The sequence below is a fragment of the Mobula birostris genome, chromosome 22 (genome assembly GCF_030028105.1).
Source record: "Mobula birostris isolate sMobBir1 chromosome 22, sMobBir1.hap1, whole genome shotgun sequence".
NCBI lineage: Eukaryota > Metazoa > Chordata > Chondrichthyes > Myliobatiformes > Myliobatidae > Mobula > Mobula birostris.
This window is the reverse complement of record NC_092391.1, coordinates 50,654,623-50,680,017: the sequence shown is the minus strand read 5'-3', so window position 1 is coordinate 50,680,017 and position 25,395 is coordinate 50,654,623. Positions and strand designations below refer to the sequence as shown.

At 42.4% G+C, this 25,395-nt stretch overlaps 1 protein-coding gene across 1 annotated transcript in view; it reads left to right on the top strand.

Annotated features, from left to right (window-relative positions):
* Positions 1 to 24,881, top strand: part of agpat2 (1-acylglycerol-3-phosphate O-acyltransferase 2 (lysophosphatidic acid acyltransferase, beta)) — a 46,711-nt gene extending 21,830 nt beyond the window's left edge. The window contains exons 3-6 of the mRNA XM_072240703.1: positions 1,347 to 1,522; positions 19,122 to 19,217; positions 22,479 to 22,551; positions 23,322 to 24,881. Of these exons, the coding sequence (XP_072096804.1) occupies positions 1,347 to 1,522; positions 19,122 to 19,217; positions 22,479 to 22,551; positions 23,322 to 23,473 (497 nt within the window). The 3' untranslated portion in view covers positions 23,474 to 24,881. The remainder of the gene's footprint in view (positions 1 to 1,346; positions 1,523 to 19,121; positions 19,218 to 22,478; positions 22,552 to 23,321) is intronic.
* Positions 24,882 to 25,395: the final 514 nt, after the last annotated feature.

The window sequence follows — 25,395 nt, the reverse complement described above, 5'->3', positions numbered from 1 at the left end:
ACAACACCTCTGGACTTTAACTCCTCTGAGCGTATTATATAGCCCAATATTCTGTTAGCCTTCCTAATCACTTCTGTTCATTGTCTAGATGTTGATAGTGATGAGACTAAAATAACTTATGAGCTCTGTAAAATATTCTTGATCTATTTGCATGTTTTCCTGTGGGTCCGCCCACCTCACCCTCTTCCATCCCAGAGCCCGGTGCCTTTTGCTTTCTAAAGTCATGAGTCGGTAGGTGTATTGTGACTGTGAGTTGCCTGCAGTGTGCAACTGAGTGGTTGCAAATGTTGGGAGAATAGGTTACAGGATGAATTAGTGGAGGATGGGATTGTTTTGTGAGCTGTCGTACACTTGATGGCCTGAGTAGCTTACTAGGTTGTATCATAAAATGGAAGCATTTCACATTCATTTGAAGAGCATGAAATGACAGATTGCTGCAACTGGTAAATTGGGAAACATGATACCAAAACTGAAGGTCCTTTGACAAAGGGGTGAATTAAGAAATATTGCCACCACAGACAAACTGCATGAGGTGTTTGATTACTGATGGCTGAGACAGTACTTTTGCATATGCAACACCCTTCAATTACCATGGTGTAATTGAGGGATGTTATATCAGACATCCCACCCTGCAAAAACTCATTTCAGGGAGGTAGCATCATCAATTTGTGGGAGACTCCCGGAACTTCCGGGAGAGGTGGGATGTCTGCAATAGAGTAGCTCCTCAGCAGCTAGCCAGCTACTTTAAATAACGTGAACTATGCTAATGAACAAATGACAGCTGTTAGACTCACCTCAACATGTCTTTTACAGCCTTAACCCACCATGGGCAATAGAAAAGTCACTGTTGCAAACAGTGCAGCGAGCAACACTGTCATTATTTTTGACCCCTATTAGGCAGGGGTACATTTTAGTTGTTTAATATTTTCTTTTTTTCTTGGAACGCTCTGCCATGGTGCTCTCTTGCTCGTTCTCTCTCTCTCTCTCTCACACACACACACACACACACACACACACACAGTCTCAGTCTCTCGCGCGCTCTCTCGCTCTCTCTCAAAATAATCAATTTCCGGGATATTGTATGTAATTTGCGGGCATCGGGGAGCCACTATCAATATGCGGGAGACTCCCGGAACTTCAGGGAGAGGTGGGATGTCTGTTGTATATGAAAAAGATTGTGGTTTGGAATAGCAGTGTCAGCCCAAATATAATGTGTAGGGTAACAGAGTGATCTCATGTGCTGCAGTTTCTGTTTTTGAGACTTGTTTATTTCTTGCTTTGCTGTAAAACATCACCTACTATTTGGTTTCCTAATGAAAGGATTGTGTAACTATTTTGTTTACAAGGAATGATGGAAATCCTTCCCGATCGCTGTGTTGCCATTGCAAAGAAGGAACTGATGTACGCTGGCACTGTGGGGTTGGTGTGCTGGCTGGCCGGCATCATCTTCATCGACCGGCAGAAAAAAACCGATGCAAAAAGTGTGATGACAGAGGCTGCTCAGACCATGCTGAAAGAGAATGTGAGTATGTGTTAATGTAGCATGTTGTCCTCGTCTCCATTTGTTTGATGCGACATTAAGAATCTGTGACAGTGCATTAAAATTTCTCGTGTTTTAAAAGTAGACCTGCACAGTGATAATCAATGATCAATTGGTAGATGTAAAACAATTTGTAGATGCAAAGCAAAACCTTGGTGTTGATGACTTGTTTCAGTGATTGAGTGGGCAAATGAAGATCTTAATTATCACGGAAAATACAACTATTGAAGAGGATAGAGATCATTGCATAAAGATTTGAATTATTCAGAGTGATGCTGTATAATGACAATGCATTCCTCACAGTATGTGCCCAATCCTCTCGGCCGTACCCTTCCCTCCCCTTCCTGCCCTTCAATGATAACCCTCTAGAAAGAAATGTTTCTAGTAGTGTGGGTATAACGTAAAAAGCTATTATAGCAACAACAGGTGTTCCTTTCTAGTCTCCTCACAACCTTCTTTTTATATATTCATTGTGTCTTCCCTTGTATCACTCACAAAATGCTGGAGGAACTCAGCAGGCCAGGCAGCGTTTTGTGTGTGTTGCTCAAATTTCCAGCATCTGCAGATTTTCTCTTGTTTGTGATTTCTTCCCTTGTATGTTGTTTTTGTTCTTCCTTCAGTAGGATACCACAGTAGCATGGTGGTTAGTGCAATACTGTTACAGCTTGGGGCTTCGATTTCCTCCCACGGTTTAAAGACCTAATCTGCCAGTTAGCAGATCATTATAAATTTTCCCTGCGATTAGGCTGGGCTAGGGTTAGATTGGAGGGTGCTGGACCGTATGGCTCAAAGGGTAGAAGGGCCTATTCTGTGCTGTATCTTGAAATAAATAAATCTTTAATGCTAATTCCACATGGTAGAGTTTACATAGAACAGCACCGGAACAGCCATGATTTTTGTGCTGAGCATGATGTTAAAGAAATGCTTCATCTGCCTGCACATGATTATTCCCGACATGTGTATGTGTCTTTCTAAATGCCTTTAAATGTTACTGTTGTACCTGTTATCACTACTCCAGCAGTGCATTCCAGACACCCACCACTTTGCATTTCAATGGAACTTACTCTGAATGTTTCCCTTAAATTGATTCTCTTGCATCTTAAAGCTGTGCTTTCTGGTATTTACCGTTCTTTTCCTGGGAAAGAGATTCTGACTGTCTACCTTATCTATATCTCTCATAATCTTATAAAAAGTGAGATGAAAAGTGTTCAGAGTGAAGGGCAAGGGGGCAGGATTAGGAAACCTTTGCTTCAGAATTTTTTAATATCATTGACCTGTGACATGAAGTTTGTTTTGTGGCAGCAATACTGTACCAGGGCATAAAAATTACTACAAGTTCCAGAAAATAAGTTGTGCAAAAGACAATATTGAGATAGTGTTCATGGACCATTCAGAAATCTGACGGTGGAGAAGAAGAAGCTGTTCTTAAAACATTGACTGTGGGTCTTCAGGCTCTTGTACTTCCTCCCTGATGTTAGTAATGGAAAGAGTACGTCGCCCTGATGATGAGGGTGTTGTCACTGATTAACTGGATTCTTAAAGCTCACAATCATTCCTCAATCGTACTTTCTTTACTTGTGCACAAGGAGAATAGCACGGCCCTTCTCATCACACTGTTCTGAAATCTAAATAGAGAAATCCCATTTTTATACAGGACTGACTTGTAGTTATGGATTTTGACCATTTGGTAAACTGTATCTACAATCTTTTCTTACCTGAAGTTTCCCTCTGTCTAGCTAGAGCTTCTACAAGGGTCTTTAATGACTTTAAGGGTCCACCATGAGGCACCCACCTCTTGAAGACATGTTCAATGGTGAGGTGGGTTGTGCTGGTGATGGAGCTGGTGAAGTCTACATCTCTTGTGATCCTGTCCAGTGGATGCTTCATACCAGGCTGTGAAGCAATCAGTCAGAATGGAACCTCCGATGCTGAGGAGGGACATTGAGCTTCGGGACAGGAAGAAGGAAGCATATGTCAGGTGTAGGCTGCTGGTCCTTTGAAAAGTATTGGAGATGTAGGAGTGTGCTTTAGAAGGAAATCAGGAGGGTAAAATGGGGGCATGCCCTTGACAGATAATAGATTCTATGTGCACCCTATCCTCGTTATATGCGTCTTCAGACAATGCGGAATCACAGTTATGCGAGGAACCTATTTCTACCAACATCTCCTTATATGCATCCAAAGCTCACAGTTATGCGAGGAGCACTGCCTTCCCGCCAATACAAGTCACGTGTGCGTGACTCACAGTCTCACTGTTGGCATGAGAAGCACCGCTTTCCCGCCAATACAAGTCAGGTGCGCGCGCCTCACAATCTCATTCCTGCCTGTCTCGCATTGGTTTTGGTAAGGTATGGATGCGTGATCTTGCGCTCTTAAACTTTTGTTGGTTTTACCTACGGTGCAGTGATTCTGTGCTTGAAATACTTAACTATGCCTCCTAAGCATCCGATGTCATGTCCTGGGCCATCAGCTGAGTGGCAGAGAACCGCTTTAACACTTGAAAAAAAAGTTGGAAATTATAAACAACGCGGCATCAGCTGACGGTAACACAGCTCTGGGATGCTACTGCCAGGAACAGAATCTTGCCTTTAAAGTTCTTTTGTTGCTTGACAATGCGCTAGCCCATCCTAAACATTTGGACAACATTCATCCTAACATAACAGTGCGTTTCCTGCCGCCTAACACAACATCGCTGATTCAACCACTCGACCGGTGTGATCCACATTCAAGGCGTACTTTTTTTTTTACGGCGAACTATCAGATGCTGTAAGCAACAGATGATTTTGAAAATCCTGGGAGTTTACCAACGGTGAGGGAATGGCGGAAGCGGGAACACTTGGCACAAATGGCAATGGACATGGACCCAGGTTTAGAACGGAGTCAGCATTTCAGTCGTTCCCTGCCGTCAACCCTTCTTCCCTACAAGCAAATTTATGCTGAAAAACAAAATGTTGCCAAGCAAACAACCCTCACCACTTTCTTCAAACCAGTGTCATCTCCTGCTACTGGCAGTTCTAAGAGTTCTGTGAATCTTCCTTCACCCCTTGCTGTACTTGATGTGATCCTGACGACCACAACCATCCACCTTATCTATGTAAAGCTGCCCGACACCACAACAACCACTCATCTCCCGGAGCGAAGACACCTGCCACTGTTGGTGAGTACTGTACACCAGAGGATGTTAACTTTCTATGATTTATTGCATTGAATATTACCTTAAATTGATGAAATATAATACAAAATCTTGTCTTGTGGTACTGCTTTTGTGTCGTATTGGTATGAAAATGTGAATAAGTTACAGATAAAACATATTTAGGAAGCCCTCTGGAACGCGTCCCTATCTTCTCCATTTAAATCATTATTCACATTACACATCGACTGCGAGGAACGTACCCCCCGCATATAACGAGGATAGGGTGTATATCAGAGCAAAAGGAGTCGAGGATCAGTGTGGTCATCTGTGTGTGAAGTCACAGGAGATGGGCTTAAATATTTCTTGTTCCTGTTTACCATGGAGAAGGCCAGGGAGTGTGGAGAATTCAGAGAAGACAACAGAGATTGGATCCCTCCCCCAACCCACCAACGGACACTGAGTCATTATGATCTGCAGATAAGGGAAAAGTGCAGAAACAACAGGTTGTTGTCGTGGGTGACTCCAACATCCCCTATATAGATTGCAGTCTTCTTAGTGAAGGAGATTCAGATGGGGCAGAATTTGTTTAGTGTACCCAGAGGTTTCTTAACTCAGTATGTTGATAGAGGTGCTTGAAATTATGAGGAGCATAGAGAGTGTTCTTTTCCCCCACTGTAGAGGAATGTAAAGCTAAAAGGCGTAGGTTTAAGGTGGTGGAGGGAAACGATTTAAAGGAATGTTAAGGGCATCTTTTTCCACTGTGTATAATGGGTATGTGACATGAGCTGCCAGATGAAATGGTAGAGAAAAGTAAATTACAGCATTTAAAAGATGTTTGGATACATTGTGGTTAGGAAATCTTTAGAAGGATATGGGCCAAATTCAGGCAAGTGGGATGATCTCAGGAAGTCACCCTCATCATTTGGCATGGATGACAAGGCCCCTTTTCCCTTGCTGTGTAACTCTGACACTAATCTCCATTGTTGCCATGGTGACATTTGAACTTGGCTGTCTGAGTCAGTGGTTTACAATTCTGGTTAACCAGTCTAGTACACAAACCAGTAAATCCATCCATCAGTCTAAAAATTGTTACATTATCCTTTAAAAGTTTTCTATATTCAGAATAACATTTTGTTTCACTGTAAGGTTATTCTTGGTAATTTTGATTTTCTGGTCCCTTAATTCAAACAAAGGTTTTCCTTCATAATTGCGATCTTTTCCTACTCTGTTAAAATAACAATAGTTCCAGCTTATTAAGTTTTCAATGTCCTCTCCTTAATGAAAGGTTATTCATGGAAAACAAAAATGAATCCATCCCTAACCCTTTTTACATTTGAACTGATTCCACTTTGAGCAACCTGACCAACTTGTTCCATGTGCTGCCGACATTTTTGCATCTTTTGCCTGTAATTATTTTACACTTTGAGACATCCTGGACAATTCTTTCTAAAATTGCTTCAGAGCAAAGTTGTTCTTTTTCACCATTCCAACAATGCCCACTTCTTGGGGCTGAATTATTCAACAGTGCCTTGTACCCTTGAGACTACTTTGGGATTTCTACTAAGTTAATTTGGGTTGGTTTTGTTTTTAACTTCCGTTTCAGTTTGCACTGAATGTAAGATTTCTGCATCTTATAATGTTTGAAGCATAGTTTATGCCTAGTGAAACATCTACTATGAGTTGGGTTGATAATCATCTGTAAAATACCATTATTATTAATGCTGTTGTTTGCATTTGGTTTTTAATCTTCAAGCACTTCTTTTTAAAATGATTTTCATTAATTTGTTGTCATCGAACAGTACAGCACACTGACAGGTCCTTCGTCCCAGCATTTCTGTGCTGACCACAATACCAAATTAAACTACACCTGGTAGTCTGCACATGATCCTTCCTATGCCCCCCCCCACCCCCAAACACCACAGAGTGACAGTCGGGATCATGTAATGCTGCTCTTGTGGGATGTGGGAAGACAAGGAGATCTCCAGTGTCTCTGACCACTGCACCTCCAAGAATTGCATCCAGCTGCAGCCTGCAGATCACGTTAGGGAACGGGGGCTAAGTTGACTCCGGATCATTCAGGAGACTGAGAGGTTGAATGACAGGAGTTACATGAGATAGTTACACCAAGGGTGCAGGACACAGGTAACTGCGTGATCATTAGGGGATTGAAAGGGGATACGTTGCCGATGCTGGGAATCTGTGGCTGTCAGGACACAGGTAACTGCGTGATCATTAGCGGATTGAAAGGGGATATGTTGCCGGTGCTGGGAATCTGTGGCTGTCCTCTCAATAACAAGTATATTGCTTTGGATACTTTTGGCGGGGGGGTGGGGGGCGCGTGGAGGTGTATGAAATGACCTAGCAGTTAGGTCTCTACACCGAGTCTGTCTCTGTAAGGGAAGTGGGAGGGGGAAGAAGGAGGTGAACTGTAGTGATTGGGGATTCATTGGTTAGGGGGATAGACGGGAGGTTCTGTGGACGGGAACAAGATTCATGCATTGTGTGTTGTCTCCCAACGTACTAGAGTCAGGAATATCTCAGATCGAGTCCATAGTGTTCTTAAGGGAGGAGTGTGAGCAGCCAAGTGTTGTGGTCCAGGTCAGTATCACATCGGTGAGATGGGTGGGAAGGATGACGAGGTCCTGCAAAGTGAGTTCAGGGAGTTCGGCGCTAAGTTAAAGGACAGGGCCTCTAGGGTTGTGATTCCTGGATTGCTATGTGCTATGTGCTAGTGAGGCTGGAAGATAATACAGTTTAACATGTGGCTAAGGAGATGGTGCAGGAAGGAGGGCTTCAAATTTTTGGATCATTCGGCTCTCTTCCAGGAGAAGTGGGATGTGTACAAACAGGACAGTTTGCAACTAAACTGGAGGGGGACTAGTATCCTTGCAGGAAGGCTAGCGAGTGCTGCTGTGGGAGGTTTAAACCTGGAGTTGCAGGGAGATGGGAACCAGAGTGGCAGGGCAGCCAGTGGAGATGTTGTTGTGAAACCTGTTAGCCCTACGTACAAGGACAGGAACTGATGGGAATAATGTTCTGAGTTGCATTTATTTCAATGCAGTGAATATAGTAGGTAAGATGGATGGGCTTAGAGCATGTATCGGCACATGGAATTATGATCTTGTAGCCATTAGTGAAATTTGGTTGCAGGATGGGCAGCTCAATGTTATGGGGTTCTGTTGTTTTAGACATGATAGAGCTTAGAGCATGTATCGGCACATGGAATTATGATCTTGTAGCCATTAGTGAAATTTGGTTGCAGGATGGGCAGCTCAATGTTATGGTAGAGCGGGACATATTAAAGGCTGGTTTCACTTTTCAAAGAAAGCTTCATGGCAGTCCACAGACAGAATAGACTGGAGGTGATGAGGGCTCCAGTGGATGTTGTCTATATCAACTTTAATAAGGCATTTGACAAGGTCCTGACGGGAGGTTGGTCAGGAAGCTTGATATTCAAGATGAGATAGTAAATTGGATTGGACGTTGGCTTTGTGGGAGAAGGCAGAGTGGTAGTGCAATAGATGTTTGCCTCTCTGACTGGAGGCCCGTGACTAGTGGAGTGCCGCAGGGATTGATGCTGGGTTATTGTCACCTATATCAGTGATCTGGATGATGATATGGTTAACTGGATCAGCAAATTTGCGGATGACACCAAGATTGGGAGTTTAGTGGACAGCTTGTAGTGGATCGGGACCAGCTGGAAAAATGGGCTGAAAATGGCAGGAGGAATTTAAAGCAGACAAGTGCGAGGTGTTGCACTTCAGTAGGACCAACCAGGGTAGGTCTTACACAGTGAACAGTAAGGTGCTGAGGCATGGTAGAATAAGGGGATCTGGAAATGCAGGTCCATAATTCATTGAAAGTGACATCACAGGTAGATGAGATTGTAAAGAAAGCTTTTACAACATAGGCCATCAAAAATCAAAGTTCTGAGTAACAGGACGAGATGTTACTTTGAAGTTGTACAAGGCGTTGGTGAGGCCTAACTTGGTGTATTGTGTGCAGGTTTGGTCACCTACCTACAGGAGGGGTGTAAATAAGGTTGAAAGAGTTCAAAGAAATTTTACAAAGATGTTGCTGGGACAGGAGGACCTGAGTTATTAAGAAAGATTGAATAAGTCAGAACTTTATTCCTTGGAACACGGAAGATTGAGGTGAGATTTGATAGAGGTATATAAAATTATGAAGGGTGTACATAGGGTAAATGCAAGCAGGACTTTTTCCTCTTGTGTTTGGTGGGACTACAACCAGAGGTCATGGGTTAAGGGTGAAAGGTAAAAAGTTTAAAGGGGACCATAAGGGGAAACCTCTTCACTCAGAGGGTTGTGAGAGTGTGGAATGAGCTGCCATTGCAAGTGGTACATGTAAGCTCAATTTCGATGTTTAAGGGAAGTTTGGATAGGTACATGGATGGCTATGATGCGGGTGCAGATTGATGCGACCAGGCAGTTTAAGTGGTTTGGCATGAACTAGATGGGTTGAAGTGCCCGTTCCTGTGCTGTGCTTTTCTATGACAGTTGGTTGTCTACTGAAATTTTATGGGTGGAGCTGACGAATAAGAAAGGGATGATCACGTTAGTAGGATTATATTATACACCACTCAAGTCAGGATTTAGAGGAATGAATTTATCGAGGGATCGCAGACAGTTGCAAGGAAAATACGATTGTGATAGGTGACTTTGTTTTTGGCATATTGACTGGAACTCCTATACTGTAAAAGGACTGGATGGGATAATTTGTCAAATTTGTTCAGGAAAGTTTCCTTAATCTATATGTAGATGTCCCAAATAGAGAGGAAGTGATATTGGATCTCCTATCAGAGAATGAGAAAGGGCAGGTGACAGAAGTGTGTGTAGGGAAACGCTTTGGATCTAGTGATCATAATTCCATTAGTTACAAGGTAAGTATGGAGACAGATAGGATTGGTTCTTGGGATGGGATTCTAAATTGGAGAAAGTTAGGTGTGAATTGGGATAGTTTTTCCTGGCAAAGGCATCCATGGAAGGCCTTCAAGTGAAATGTTAAAAGTACAGAGTTTGTTTGTTCTTGTCAGAATAAAATATGGGACTAATGGGTACAGGGAGCCTTGGTTTACAAGGCATGTTGAGGCCCTGTTTAAGAAGGTGGTGCATACCAGGTATAGGCAGCAAGGAACAAATAAGGTACTTAATGAGTTTAAGAAGTGCAAGAGAAGAAAATTAGGACTAAAATAAAACATGAAGTTGCTCTGGAAGACGAGGTAAATGTGCAACCAAAGGGCTTCAGCAGACATGTTAGACCAAAAGAATACCAAATTGTCCCACTTGAAGATCAGTGTGGTTGTCTGTGTATGCATGGATCTGAAAGAGATAGATGAGTTCTTAAATGGATATTATTTTCATATGTGTTTACTCAGGAGACGGACAATGTCTATAGAAATGAGGCAGAACAGTAGGGAGATCATGGATCATGGAATTAATGGCTGTGTTGCCAAGTTTGTGGACAACATGAAGATAGGTGGAGGGGCAGGTAGTGTTGAGGAAGCAGGGAGGCTGCAGAAGGACTTGGACATATTAGGCGAATGGACAAAGTGGTAGAAGGAATACAATATTGAAAAGTGTAAGATCATGCACTTCGGTAGAAGGAATAGAAGTGTTGACTATTTTCTAAATGGAGAGAAAATTCAAAAATCTGAGGTACAAAGGGAGTTGGGAGTCTTTGTGCAGGATTCCCTAAAGGTTAATTTGCAGGTTGAGTCAGTGGTGAGGAAGGCAAATGCAATGTTAGCATTCATTTCAAGAGGACTAGAATATAAAAGCAAGCAAATAATATTGAGGCTTTATAAAGCACTGGGGAGGCCTCACTGGAGTATTGTGGGCCCCTTATCTTAGAAAGGATGTGCTGACATTGGAGAAGGTTTAGAGGAGGTTCATGAGTATGATTCCATGAATGAAAGGGTTAAAGTGTGAGAGCCAATTGATGGCTCTGGGCTGTCTTCACTGGAATTCAGAAGAATGAGAGAGGATCTCATTGAAGACTACTGAATGTTGAAAGACTTCAATTGAGTGGATGTGATGGGGGAGTCTAGGACCATAGGGCACAGCCTCAGAATAGAGGGACATCCATTTAGAATGGAGATGAGGGGGAGTTTCTTTAGCCAGAGTGGTGAATTTGGAATTGAATTGAACTGAATTGACTTTATTTCTTACATCCTTCACATGCATGAGGAGTAAAAGTCTTTACATTATGTCTCCATCTGAATGTGCAATCATAGTAATTTATAATAATTTAAATAAAACAGTCAGTGTAATATAGAGTACACTCAAATCAGCATGAGTTCATCAGTCTGATGGCCTGGGGAAGAAGCTGTCCCGGAGTCTGTTGTCCTGGCTTTTATGCTGCGGTACTGCTTCCTGCATGGTAGCAGCTGGAATAGATTATGTTTGGGATGGCTTGGGTCCCCAATGACCCTATGGGCCCTTTTTATACAGCTGTCCTTGTAAATGTCCTGAATCATGGGAAGTTCACAACTACAAATGTGCTGGGCTGTCTGCGCCACTCTCTGCGGAGTCCTGAGATTAAGGGAGGTACAGTTCCCATACCAGGCAGTGATGCAGCCAGTCAGGATGCTCTCAATTGTGCCACTGTAGGAAGTTCTTGAGAATTGGGGGCCCATGCCAAACTTCCTCAATCGTCTGAGGTGAAAGAGACACTGTTGTGCCTGTTTCACCACACAGCTGGTGTGTACAGACCACCTGAGGTCCTCGGTGATGTAGATGCCGAGGAACTTGAAGCTGTTTACCCTCTCTACCCCAGATCCATTGATGTCAATAGGGGTTAGCCTGTCTCCATTCCTCCTGTAATCCACAACCAGCTCCTTTATTTTTGCGACATTGAGGGAGAGGTTGTTTTCTTGACACCACTGTGTCAGAGAGGTAACTTCTTCCCTATAGGCCACCTTGTTATAGTTTGAGATAAGGCCAATCAATGTAGTCCCATTGGCAAGTTTAATTAGCAGATTAAAGCTGTGGGTGGTGATACAGTCATGGGTATACAAGGAGTAAAGGAGGGGATGCAGTACGCAGCCCTGTATTGAGAGTCAGAGGGTTGGAGGTGAGGGAGCCCACTCTTACAATTTGCTGGTGATCTGACAGGAAGTCCAGGGTCCAGCTGCACAATGCAGGGTCAAGGCTGCGGTCTCTGAGCTTCTTGTCGAGCCTGGATGGAGCTATGGTGTTGAATGCTGAACTGTAGTCCAAGAACAACATTCTCACATAAGCATCCTTCTCCAGATGTGTAAGGACGGTATGTAGAGCAGTGGCCATTGCGTCATCTGTGAATCGGTTGTGGCAGTAGGCAAATTGTAGGGGTGAATTAGCGAATTGTAGAATTCATTGCCACAGGCAGCTGTGGAAGCTACGTCATTGGGTACATTTAAGGCAGAGGTTGCTAGGTTCCAGATCGGTCAGGGCTTGAAATTACGGGGAGAAGATAGGAGACTGGGGCTGAGAGGGAAATGGATCAGCCATGATGAAATGATGGAGCAGACTTGATGGGCCAAATACTACTCCTGTATCTTATATTCTTATGCATCCATATATCGGTATGGAAGTTGTCCTGTCCAAGACCGGAAGAAGCTGCAGAAGATCGTGAACACGGCGCAGCACATCACACAAACCAATCTGTGTAAGTGAAAAGGGGGTTAGAGTACAGAATAGGAAGGGTTAAATGGTGTATGTGACCTGGAAAATATAGCAGGGGCGGGAACTAGACAACAGAACCGGGCACAGTTAGGATGTTGCAACTGCACGCTCATTTCTTAGAATAGAAGCGCTTACTGACCTGTACCTCTGCACGTGAAGCTATTGTGACCATGATGAAATTGCTAACCACAAAACCGTCATAAGTGTGGACAGGGGAAACGGGTGCTAACTGAAACCTTTTTTTTGGATATAAATGTAACCTTGTACTCGTGCTAGGCAGAGTTGATTGCCAGACGCTGCAGCTGCGTATGGTGATTACCTCTCCTCGGATCAAATTAAATAAAGATTTGATCGAGCAAAAACGTGGCCTCTGAGTGTTTTCTCTGACTGAATAACGAATTGGTATGGACAAATCTTTCATCCTTGGACTCTCTTTACACCGCATGCTGTCGGAGCAGTGCTGCCAGGATAATCAAGGACACGACCCACCCAGCCAACATACTTTTCGTCCCTCTTCCCTCCGGGAGAAGGCTCAGGAGCTTGAAGACTTGTACATACAGATTTGGGAATAGCTTCTTTCCAACTGTGATAAGACTGCTGAACGGGTCCTGACCCGGATCTGGGCCGTACACTCCAAATATCTGGACCTGCCTCTTGGTTTTTTTGCACTACCTTACTTTCCATTTTCTATTTATGATTTATAATTTAAATTTTTAATATTTACTATTGATTTGTACTCCAGGGAGTGGGAAGTGCAGAATCAAATATCGCTGTGATGATTGTACGTTCTAGTATCAATTGTTTGGCGACAATAAAGTATAAAGTATGGATTGTGTACAGATTACAAAAGAGGAGGTGAGTGCTGTCTTGAGGCAAATTAGGATGGATAGGTCCCAGGGTTGGACCTTGTGGAGGCTAGTGTAGAAATTGCAGGGTCGCTGGGGTTTAATTAAAAAGCCCTTTGTCATGGGTGAGGAACTGGAGCATAGCTAATGTTCCGGTGTTCAAGAAATACTCTTAAGTATAAGCTGCAAGTTATAGATCGGCGATCCTGACATCAGTAGTGGGTAAATTATTGGAAGATATTCTAAGGAACAGGATATACTGTATACACATTTGGATAGACAGGGCCTGATTAAGGGTAGTCATTGTGGCTTTGTGTGTAGTCAGTCATGTCTAACCCAATTTATACAGTTTTTCGAGGAGGTTGCCAGGAATGTTGGATGAATGAAATGCAGTGGATGTTGTCTACATTGACTTTAGCAAGGCCTTTGCCAAAGTCCCGTGTGGGAGGTTGGTCCAGAAGGTTCAGTGGTATCACATGCAGGATGATGTAGTAAATTGGATTCAACATTGGCTTAGCGGGTGAAGCCAAGGTGTGGTAGCAGATGGTTGTCTCTCTGACTGGAGGCCTGTGACTAGTGGTGTGCGCAGTTATCAGCATTGGGTCCATTGTTTTTCATCTATATCAGTGATCTGGGTGGTAATATAGTAAACTGGTTCAACAATTTTGCAGATGACACCAAGATTTGGGACACAGTGCCCAGCGAGGAAGGTGATCGAAGCTTGTACTCAAATCTGGATCAGCTGAAAAATAGCAGATGGTATTTAATTCAGGAAAGTGTGAGGTACTTTGGGAGGACCAACCAAGATAGGATTGAATGGTAGAGCACTGAGGAGTGCAGTAGAAAAAAGGGATAAATTAGAGTATTGAGTACAGGAGTTGGTATGGGATGTTATGTTGAAATTGCATAAGAGGTAAAGGTCAAATTTAAAGTATTGTCTACATGTATGGGAGGAGTAAGGAAGATCCAGGGTCCAATGGAAGAGGGCAGAATAACAGTTCAGCATGGACTAGATGAACCAAAGGGCCTGTTTCTGTATTGTACAACTTCATGCTCCAATAGATTGACTTCAAAATAAATGAGACTTGCGGTCTGCACGTTACTTGGTGAGGGCTAGAATGGAGATGGCAGAAGCTCTTTGCATTCCAATATAGGAATGATGGAAGACCAGAGTCATGGAAAGTTGTGTGCTGGATCAAAGAAAGACAAGGAGATAATTCTAGTAATCACAGCTCAGTAATTTTAATCTCTGTGGCAGAAAACCACTGGGGGACATTCCATGGAGACACCTATTCTTGCTTGCAGGATATGCGTAGGTTAATAAAGGGCAGTTTGTTAGATCTGTCAGAAAACTTAAAAGATAGTTTAGGATTAGAAGGAATTTAATTAGTATTAGATGAAAGCACCAAGTACAGTGCCTATAAAAAGTATTTGCCCCCCCCCCGAAGATTTTATCTTTTATTGTTTTACAACATTGAATCAGAGTGGATTTAATTTGGCTTTTTTGATATTGATCATCAAAAAAGACTTTTGTATCAAAGTGAAAGCAAATTTCAACAAATTGGTCTAAATTTATTATAATTAGTAAATACAAAATAATTGATTGCATAATTACTCACCCCCTTCAAGTCAGTATTTGGTGGATGTACCTTTAGCAGCAATTACAGCCGCGAGTCTGTGTGGATAGGTCTCTAGCAGCTTTGCACATCTGGACTCTACAATTTTTCCTTATTCTTCTTTAGAAAACTGCTTAAGCTCTGTTAGATTTCACGGGGATTGTGAGTAAGCGGCCCTTTTCAAGTCCTGCCACAAATTCTCAATTAGATTGAGGTCTGGATTCTGACTTGGCCACTCCAGGACATTAACTTTGTTGTTTGTAAGCCATTCTGGTGTAGCTTTGGCTTTATGCTTGGGGTCATTGTCTTGCTGGAGAACACATCTTCTCTCAAATTGCAGTTCTTTTGCAGACTGCATCAGGTTTTCGTCCAGAATTTCCTTGTATATTGCTGCATTCATTTTAACCTGTACCTTCATAAGCCTTCCAGGGCCTGCAGCAGTGAAGCATCCCCACAGCATGATGCAGCCACCACCATGGTTCACGGTAGGGATGGTGTGTTTCTGATGATGTGCAGTGTTTGGCTTACGCCAAATATTACACTTAGTTTGATAGCAAAAGAGCTCAATTTTGTTGAATGGCGGAGCAGGCTTGATGGGCCAGATGATGGCCTCCTGCTCCTATTTCTTAAGTTCTTATGTTCATCAGACCACAAAGCTTTCTTCCAGCTGACTTCCCACAGGCCTCCTGGAATCTAGTCGAGATTTCATGTGAGTTTTTTTCAACAGTGGCTTTCTCTTTGCCACTCTCCCATAAAGCTGCGACTGGTGAAGCACCTGGGCAACAGTTGTATGTGCAGTCTCTCCCATCTCAGCTACTGAAGCTTGTAACTCCTCCAGAGTTGTCATGGGTCTTTTGGTGGCCTCCCTTACTTGTCCCCTTCTTGCGCGGCCATGCAGTTTTTGAGGACAGATTTACATTTGTGCCATATTCTTTCCACTTGATGATTGACTTTACTCCAAGGGATATTCAAAGCCTTGAAAATTTTCTTGTCTTCATCTCCTGACTTGTGCTTTTCAATAAACTTTTCATGGAGTTGCTTGGAGTGTTCTTTTGTCTTCATGGTTAGTTTTTGCCAGGATACTGACTCACTGGCAGTTGGGTCTTCCAGATTCAGATGTATTTTTACTACAATGAATTGAAACACCTTGACTGCACACAGATCTCCATTTAACTAATTATGTGACTTCTAAAACCAATTGGCTGCACCAGTGATGATTTGGTGTGTCATATTAAAGAGGGGGGATGGTGAATACTCATGCAATTATTTGGATTTTGTATTTGTAATTCATTTAGATCATTTTGTAGAGATCTGCTTTTACTTTGACAAGAATAAGTCTTTATCTGTTGATCAGTGTCAAAAAAGCCAAATTAAATCCACTGTGATTCAATGTTGTAAAACAATAAAACATGAAAACTTCTGGGTGGGGGAATACTTTTTATAGGCACTATATATTTTCTGATTAAAAGCACAAGTAATTAATGTAAAATTGGCTAAAGACATTAAATTAGATGAAAGTTTTTTTTCCCCCAGATTGGAAGGAACTGTGCAAATGTTAATGTTTTAATCGTTGTTTTTATTCTACACAATGGACCTGGATCTCAGCTGTTGAATTTTGAGGACTGCTGATGATAAGTTTGAAACATTGGATATCGGGGAGTTTGATAAGAGTTTATTCAGCAGCCACCTGGATTCAATGCTGATTTGCAGTGCTGTCTGACATTTTTTCTCTCATGGTATGGATTACTTAGGAGCTCTGATTTTTTCCCCCCTCATCTTAAAGATGTGCTGGTTATCACGTTAACTGGCCACCGTAAATTACCTCCGGTTTCAGTGTGTGGCAGCTGGATCAGGAAATTGGTGTCCATGTGAAAGGGAGTAGGTTATAGGGAAATAATGTGGCAGAATAGGACTGATTGTATACGGAGAGCTGGCAGTGACTTAGGTACCAGGTAAGGATGTATGAAACATAAAAAAAGATAAAAGCTGCATACAACAACAAGCTATTGTTTTTCCCAGTATTCCATTGCTGGCGGTTTGTTGCATACCATCCTTGTGTTCCAAACACCACTCCCATTTAGTCAGTGTTGCTGAGGATCAGGCCTGAACTTCTGCTTGATTATCTTCCTCTTCAACATCCTGGGTGATGTTAAGATGCTGCCTGGAATATTGGCCGTTTGCTCTGAGGAGAGGTTGGGCAAACTTGAGTTGTTTCCTGTGGAGGAGAGAAGATCTGGGAGAAGTTCATAAGACTGAGAGGTATAGATAGAGTAGAGAGTTGATACTTTTTTCCCCCCAGAGTCAAAATGTATAATTCTAGAGTGTGGCACAGTAACGTTGTAGTTAGCACAGTCGTTTTACATTGTTAGCGATCACCGAATGGGCTTCAATTCTTGCCTCTGTAAAGAGTATGCACATTCTCCCCGTGACTGGTTGGGTTTCCTTCCACGTTCCAAAGACATACAGGGTAGCATTAGTATGTTTAGTAAGGTACCAACATGTTGTGTTGATACTGAAAGCATGGTGACACTTGCTGACTGCCCCACCACAATCCCCACTAATTTGATTTGATGTAAATGATGCATTTCACCGTATGCTTCAATGTACATGTAACGAATAAAACTAATCTATGAGGTGAGGAGGGAACATCAAAAGGGATATGCGGTCAAGTGTTTTTTTTTACACTGGGTGGGTGCCTGGAATGCACTGTCGGATGGTGGATGCAAATACAATAAAGGATGTTCAAGAAGTTCTTGGATAAGCACGTGAATGTGCAGAGATTGGAAGGATATAAGCATTCTGTAGGCAGAAAGGATTGGTTTAGTTCAGCTAAATTTGAATTTACTTAACTGTCCCGTTCCTGTGCAGTTTTCTATATCTAAATGCCCAAGAGGGAAAGGAATCAGCTAAACAACTACCTTCTGAGTTATCCTGCTCAGCTAAAGTGTCTGTCAGTTACTCTGCTCCCTACTTACTCAAATATAAACTGAAACTTGCTGCTTTGGAAAAAAAAAGCATCTGTCTCCTTAAAGCTCTTCTGACTTAATTTTGTCTGTTTGCCTCTTTCTTATCTGTTCTGAGGCTAATTTTCCCTCATACATTGTATAGGGGCCTTTTTCCTCTTTCTGAAGAGAAAGTTGCATAAAACCTGCTACAAGCACTTGTGAAGTATTTTGTTTTATCAATTAAATCATTCTGTCCGGATGCTTCAGGTCTTGGTTTGGCAAATTCTCTTCAATATGACTGCAGAGAATTCAAGATTGTTTAATGTCATTTCCAGTACACAAATGTAAAGGAAAATGAAATCATTGTTACTCCAGATCTGATGCAGCACAAAACTGAACAGTAAGGTAAAGATTGCAGTCATAAAACACAATAATTACATATGCTAGCTTTTGTCCATAAATTGACTCTAGCCACAGGAGTGTTTGAGTGTTTGTACATAAGGTGACTGACAGAAATGGATAAAATAGTGACGGTTGGGAATGTGGAGGGGTGGGTTGGTGGGTGGAATTGTTGATGCGCTCCCAGAGTTTGAAACTGCTTGCAGTTTCTACTGCTGTGCTGCTGATGTAAAGAGGGGTGTGAGTGGTACGAGTTCTCCACTGCTGTCATTGACAATGTGATTACTTGAGTGTTTGGCCGTGCAGTCATGTGTGAGCAGAGTGTATAGCAATGGGCTCAGCAAAGAGCCCTGTGATGGAGCACCCGTGTTGAAGATGAATGGTGGACACTGCTCGGCATATGATGGACAACAGCCTCCCCTTTATAAACTTTATTCCTTGTTGCCTTAGTAAAGCAGTCTACGTAATCAAAGACCCCACCTACCCTGGAGATTTTCTCTTCTCTTCCCCCCTCCCCCCCTTTTCAATTGGTCAGAAGGTGCAAAAGCCTGAAAGCACAAACTACCAGGCTCAAGGACAGCTTCTACCCTGGTGATGAGACGATTAAGATACAATGAGATGGACTCTTGACCTCACAATCTACCCTGTTATTATCTTGCATCTTGTTTACCTGCACTGCATGTGCTCTCAGCTGTTTTCTATGTTCTCTATTTTGCATTGGTAATGTTTTACCTTGTTCTACCTCAATGAACTATGTAATAATTTGATCGGATTGAACAGTATGTAAGACCATTTTTTTCATGTATCTCTGCACATGTGACAGTAATAAATCAATTCCTGGCTTAATACAATGACTTTAACATCCTCAGTCATTACAGGAGGTTTTTCTTGGGGTGCCATTTGGCCAGTAGTGGAAATTCGGAGTTGCATTATTGACACTGAGTGTTTTGTACTCCTCCAGATCAGGTTGTGGGTGTTTCCCGAAGGGACCAGGAACCATGATGGGAATATGCTGCCGTTTAAGAGAGGAGCTTTCCACTTGGCGGTGCAGGCGCAGGTAAAGTTGGAGATCGTGTTGCTAGGTATTATTGATTGAAGGTAGAATGAAGTCTGCAGCTGATGTGAATTGTAGAACTGATGAAATATCCACTCTTCCCTGCAGTTGTTGCTGCATTTTTGAAACATTTAGAAGTAATTTAAGAGTTTAAAATTTCTGCTTTTGTATGTATACAGAGCTTAAATAAAAATTCTTGGAGAAATCAGTACAATCAATCTCGGAAATTTACTTAAAATTTCACAATTTCTGCCGTTCATCCAAGTACAATATTGTGTACTGCAGCCAATGACCAGATTGTGTTTTATGAAGAATATTGGGGTTGATAGAGGTTCAGGTGCTGCCGTGAGGTTTATTGCTTTTGTTGGGTAAATCAGGAATGGTTTTGATACCCATCCAGAAGCCATCAAGTCTCACATTACTGGACTTCCTGATAGGATTGCTTGGTGTTTTGTTCTTGGCATGTAACTGTGATAGCCCTGTAACCTGGATGAGAATACTGTTCCCTGATTCACAGCTAACCACTTTATGAAAGCAAAGAAATGCAGTTCATAGGTACAGTGGGTTGATGTGAATCAGGAGCTGAAGATCAGCTGTTGTAATTTTAAGGATTACTTGTAATATCTGTATTATGTCAGCTAATACTATTATGAGGACAAAAAAGGTTATGTGTTTTGGCTGCCTTTTGTATTTTCCTTGGTTCATTGCATGGTGGAGATTATTTTCATTGTGTCTTTGGATGGATGAGTAACTCCCTATGAGTAACTTGTTGGCCAGTCAGGGGGATCTTTGGGATGACTGTCCCAGAGCAGGGAATTACAACATTTAGATTAGATTAGATTAGATTATGAGGACACGCAGTCCTCTTTTATTGTCATTTAGTAATGCATGCATTAAGAAATGATACAATATTCCTCCAGTGTGATACCACAGAAACACAGGACAGACCAAGACTGAAAAACTAACAAAAACCACAGAATTATAGCATATAGTTACAACAGTGCAACAATACCATAACTTGATGAAGATCAGGCCATGGCACAGTAAAAAAAAGTTCAAAGTCTCTCGAAAGTCCCACATCTCACGCAGACCAGAAAAGGAAGAAAACTCTCCCTGCGATGCCCGACCACAGTCCGACTCTGAGTCGTCCGAAAACTTCGAGCTCCGATCAGCCCTCCGACACCGAGTACCGAGCACCATCTCTGCTGAACGCTTCGACCTCAGCCTCGGTCGTCAGCAGAAGGCAAAGCTGGGGATTTTGGGGCCTTCCCTCTGGAGATTCTCGATCGCACAGTAGCAGTGGCAGCGATCCGGGCATTTCAGAAATTCCTCCAGATGTTCCTCTGTGCCTTCTTACGTCTGTCTCCATCAAATCAGAATTGTGCATGGCATCCTACTTACAAATATGATATCATTTCACCGGAGAGCTGCGTGCATTTAGTACAGTTATTATGATTGGACTTGGTCTTTCTTGGTGGTGATCATTATTATGGCACCTGAGATTGGCTGCTGATGTCTCCGTTATCCAGGCGAGGTCAAACATTGTATCAGCAGAGGCTACTTCATCGTGCCTTTGTACAAGGAATTTTTTCTGCTGTGGAAGCCTTTCTCTTCAGTTGTCATATGGTATTTTTAAGCTCTGTTTGGCAAACGTCTGGTGGGATGGAGTCAAGGATTCTTGCTTTAAAGGAGTTCTTTGGCTGAGGTCTTCTCATGGTTCTTTCATGTGGGTACAGATTGACTTGATCCTTGTTAAGATCTATTTAGTTCTTGGTGATTTTGGCAATGCTGAAGAATCCACAGTTGTAGTTATTGGCACTTCCTTGTCATGTGCTCTTTCCAACTATTCTTTATTCGTAAGGTGGAATACTTTGGCGGGCCTTGATTTTCAGGTCCGGTTGATTTATTTTTCTTTCCCTTTGGAAGCATTGTCTCAGGCAGCTCTGAATTTATGATTAATTAGTTTCTGGATCAAGCCAGTCTTGGTGTTATATGGATGAAAGGTGCTGGTGATTTCTTGACTGTGGGATGCTGGATAAATGAATTACCAATTCACAGGTTGTGATGCTAGTCAACAAAACCGCACACTGATTCCCAATGGTGATGGTGCTTCAGTCATCATGTCACGCTCTTCTCGATCTTGTTGTAATAGCACACTTTGTTCTCAATTGCTAAATTATTGGAGTAGGTATGTGATCGTGTATGGACGTATTCAGAGGCAGAACTCCACGTTGTTACTGAAACCTTCAGGAGGATGCGTCTTTTCTTCAAGGTTTACTTTCAAGATTCTTCATCGCCACCTATCGAACTGAGACACCGGAAAACTTAGATTGCATTCTTAAGCCAGTTTTTTTCTGAAGGCAGCATCAGTGAATCCTTCATTGCTTTTAGTGCAGCACAGATACCAGCTGACCCTGAATGCTCAGAGACTGGCCATAAAGCTGCCAGCAGGGGTCGTCTTCACCACTGATTCTTCCTCACACTGTGGAAGGCACCAGAGCCGTGACGATCCTACACAGGCACCTGAAAGCACTGAGGTTCTCCCAGCGCTCTGCAAAGCTTCCTGAGCCAGATGGCATTGGTATTCTTGCCCTGGGCTGGCATAACTATTGGCAGTTCTGATCATCTCATCAGAGGGGCTACATTGTCTGCCAGCCAAACACCAAACTCCCCTCTGAGTGCCTTTGTAGCTATAAATTTTCAGAAGGTTAGAGACAATGCCTTGAGGATGTTCTTGTTGTTTTGAGGAGGAAAAGTAAATTTAAACTTATCCATGGGTATCCCTGGCTCATTCCAATCCACAGTAGCAGCAGTTTGTGTTATCTACAGGATGCACTGCAGTGGCTCACCAAGACAGCACCAACCAAACCTGTACCATTTAGAAGGATGAGCAGCAGTCTATCCTGACTTTGAAAAGTGTCACCATTCCTTTACCATCCAAGAGAAAATCCTGGAACTCCTTCCCTAACACCATTGTGGGTCTACTGAATACCTCAATAGTTCCAGAAGGCAGCTCACCGCAAATCTTCTTTAGGGCAGCTAGGCTTGGGCAATTAAATGCTGGCTAACGCTTTGGAGCCCCACGCCTCTGAGTGGTTAAATAAATAAATGTACTTGTTTTATCAATTTTTTGAGTATCATGTCAGGAGAAGTTGAGCCTGATTTTCCACAGCAGGAATTGATACTTCTAGGAAAATAGAACCAATAATCAAATCCCCAGTGATTGTTGATCTTTGTATTTGACTTTGTATCTTTGTGTTTCAGGTTCCAATTATTCCAGTGGTCTTCTCTTCTTACAATGATTTCTACAACAGAGCAGAGAAAAGATTTACCTCTGGTATGTTTTCTGCACACAACTGTGTTAACTTGCATGAGAAAAAGTTTGTTTCAATTATACCCTTGCATTTATTTACCCGATCTATTGACCATAACCTTGCAAGCCATGCTGTTTTAGGGCGCTGAGTGTTTAGACCTTCCCCTTGCCTGAAAATCCTCCTCAAGCTCTTCATTCAGCAGAATCTTCATTCCTCCATTGCTTTATGGCTTTAATGAGCCCATTCAAGAGGCTCAAGCATGAATGTTCAGAGGGTGGAGGGATATGACATTGTCTAGGCGGGAGGGATTAGCTAGATGTTTAGTTACCTGTTCAATTAGTTCAGCACAACATGGTGGGCTGAAGAGCCTTTACCTGTACAATGAACTCTGCCCCAACCTCCTCCCAAATAATGGATTAATTTCCTGGTACCCGTTTTCTGGTGTTCTTGGGGTTGTGCTGTTCTGCCCACCTTGTAGGCTCTTGTACATCATTGACACTCAATATGAAAATTTGCAATTAACTTGAGATAATGCTTAATCATTAATGCACTTCCTGAAATTAGAAGACTTTTCAACAAGAAAATGGCACAAATTCTTTAAAAGGAAAGGGTATTTCAGAGCATTAAGCACATCACAGGATCTGAGCAGCCTTGACTGAGTTTGTAAAAGATTCCATAATGGCTTTGTAGATTTCTAAGGAGTGGAATAGTTTTGACTTGTGAATGGGGAGGTGAGCTCTCCTCTTGGATATCCTTAAGTCATCAAAGTGACAACACTTTGTTTCATTTCCAGGCAAATGTATAGTTCAGATCCTTCCTTCAATGAAGACCCGTGGGCTGACAACAGACGATGTGCCAGATCTAACAGAAAGAGCACGGGATCTGCTAATAGCAACATGGAATGATATCTCCGCTCCTATCCTCAAAATGAGTGGGACACACTGAAGTTTGCCTTCTACTGATCACTTCATGGAGCGTTTGCGTCAGTGATGTTTATGCTGAGGCCTGGTCCATTGGTGGTTCAGATTGTACAAGGGAGTTTTACACTAAACAAATTTTCATGGGACATTAGAAATTCTTCATTGATCAGCAAGATGTAGTCACTTTGGCCATGAGGTAGTCTCTTGCTGGACTGTATAGGCAGGAGATCCCAACCAATGGATCTGGTAGGTGAGATCTCTTGCTTGTAATGTATAGGAAGGGGGCAGATGCTCTGTGAGCTGTTCAAACTGCTGTCATTTCTACTACCCAGGTACGTGCTCCCTCCCTCCTTGTCTCACTCAGGCCGTTGAACTTCTCGTAAGCACCATTGTCTTCCTGTTGTGTACCCAAGTCCCAACAGTAAATGTTAGACACAAGCCACTGCGCAAAGGACGGTACTCAGCTGAAATCTATGGTTGCCATTCACAACATCACCAAAATTAAGCTCTATTTACATACATCAAATTATCATCAGATCACTGAGCAGCAAGCTGTCAATAAGAATTCAGAAGATAAGAATTCTGTGTTTTAATATAGAGAATTAGATGAACTTTGTGTGGTCACGGGGCCCATTACACATTCCACACCCTTTCTTAATCAGGCCTGGCTTCCCAGGGTGACTCTTGGTGCCAATCCTACTGTGAGTGAGTCAGAGATAGTGTTCTAGTATGCACAGTTGACCTGTCCAAATGCTTTCATCCAAATGCATTTCAATCGTTGAGTTAGCTACTATGTATTTATTGAGGCAAAGTTATCTTAAGCTTCAAGGGAGGTAATTCCCACGAGTCAGTGGCTTTCTGCATTGCAGATGAACTAGACTTGGCAGTGAGTTTCAGTGCTGGAGTGAGGGAGCTGGGGTAAATTACAGGTCTCAGTATTCACAGCATACTACGTTGTACAGAAATTAACCTGCAGTATGTATGTGCAAATGTGACTGTACAATATTTATGACACCAAAATGTGTCCATCCCCAGAACTTAGACTAGCATTATTGATACGGCCAGATAATTTGGAAGGTTCCAAGCTTCCTATGGCCACTCCCAAGTATCAGTGTTTACTGTCTTAGAGATATAGGTTCTGCAGATATTATTTTGCTCTTGCTTTTGGATGTCCATTTCTGTACCATTTGCAGTTGTCTTAGTGAAATATTAAATAATGTTGCATGCAAACATAATTTGATTGTTTTAGGCTTATATGAAGATATTCAATCCTTTTTAAAGTTGTTATTTTCAATCAACTTTTGAATAAATATTTCACTGCAAGTCTGTCTTGGACCTTTCCCTCCTACCCATTCCTTTCACTGTTGATAATTGTTTCTGTCTTAATTATTTGTGACAAAATTTCATGAACAATAAAATCATTTGGGCTATGATGTTTCAGGAGTTGGGAGTAATTACGAACTAGTTAAAGGATATTAGCAGAGGTTGCTTGAAATGTTGTCATACATGTTGCGAAATAAAATACCAGCAGTGTTTCAAAATGACAAATTGGCTTCTCTTTGCGCTTCTGTGCCAGCAACACTCGTGACTAATATTATGGCTACAGGAACAGTTCAGGGATATAGCACCACAGTACAGAAACAGGCCCTTTGGCCCATCTAATCCATGCCACGCTATTTATTTACCTAGTCCCTTCGACCTATGCTAGGCCCATAGCCCTCCGTACCCCTTCCATCCATGTACCTATCTGAACTTCTCTTAAACGTTGAAATTGAACCCTCATCCGCCATTTCATTGGCAGTTTGTTCCACACTTTCACCACCTAGGTGAAGAAGTTTAATGGGAACATGAGGGGGGGACTTTTCACCTTTCAGCCTTAACCCATGAACTCTAGTTCTAGTAAATCGCAACCTCAGTGGAAAAAACCTGTTTGCAATTATCCTATCT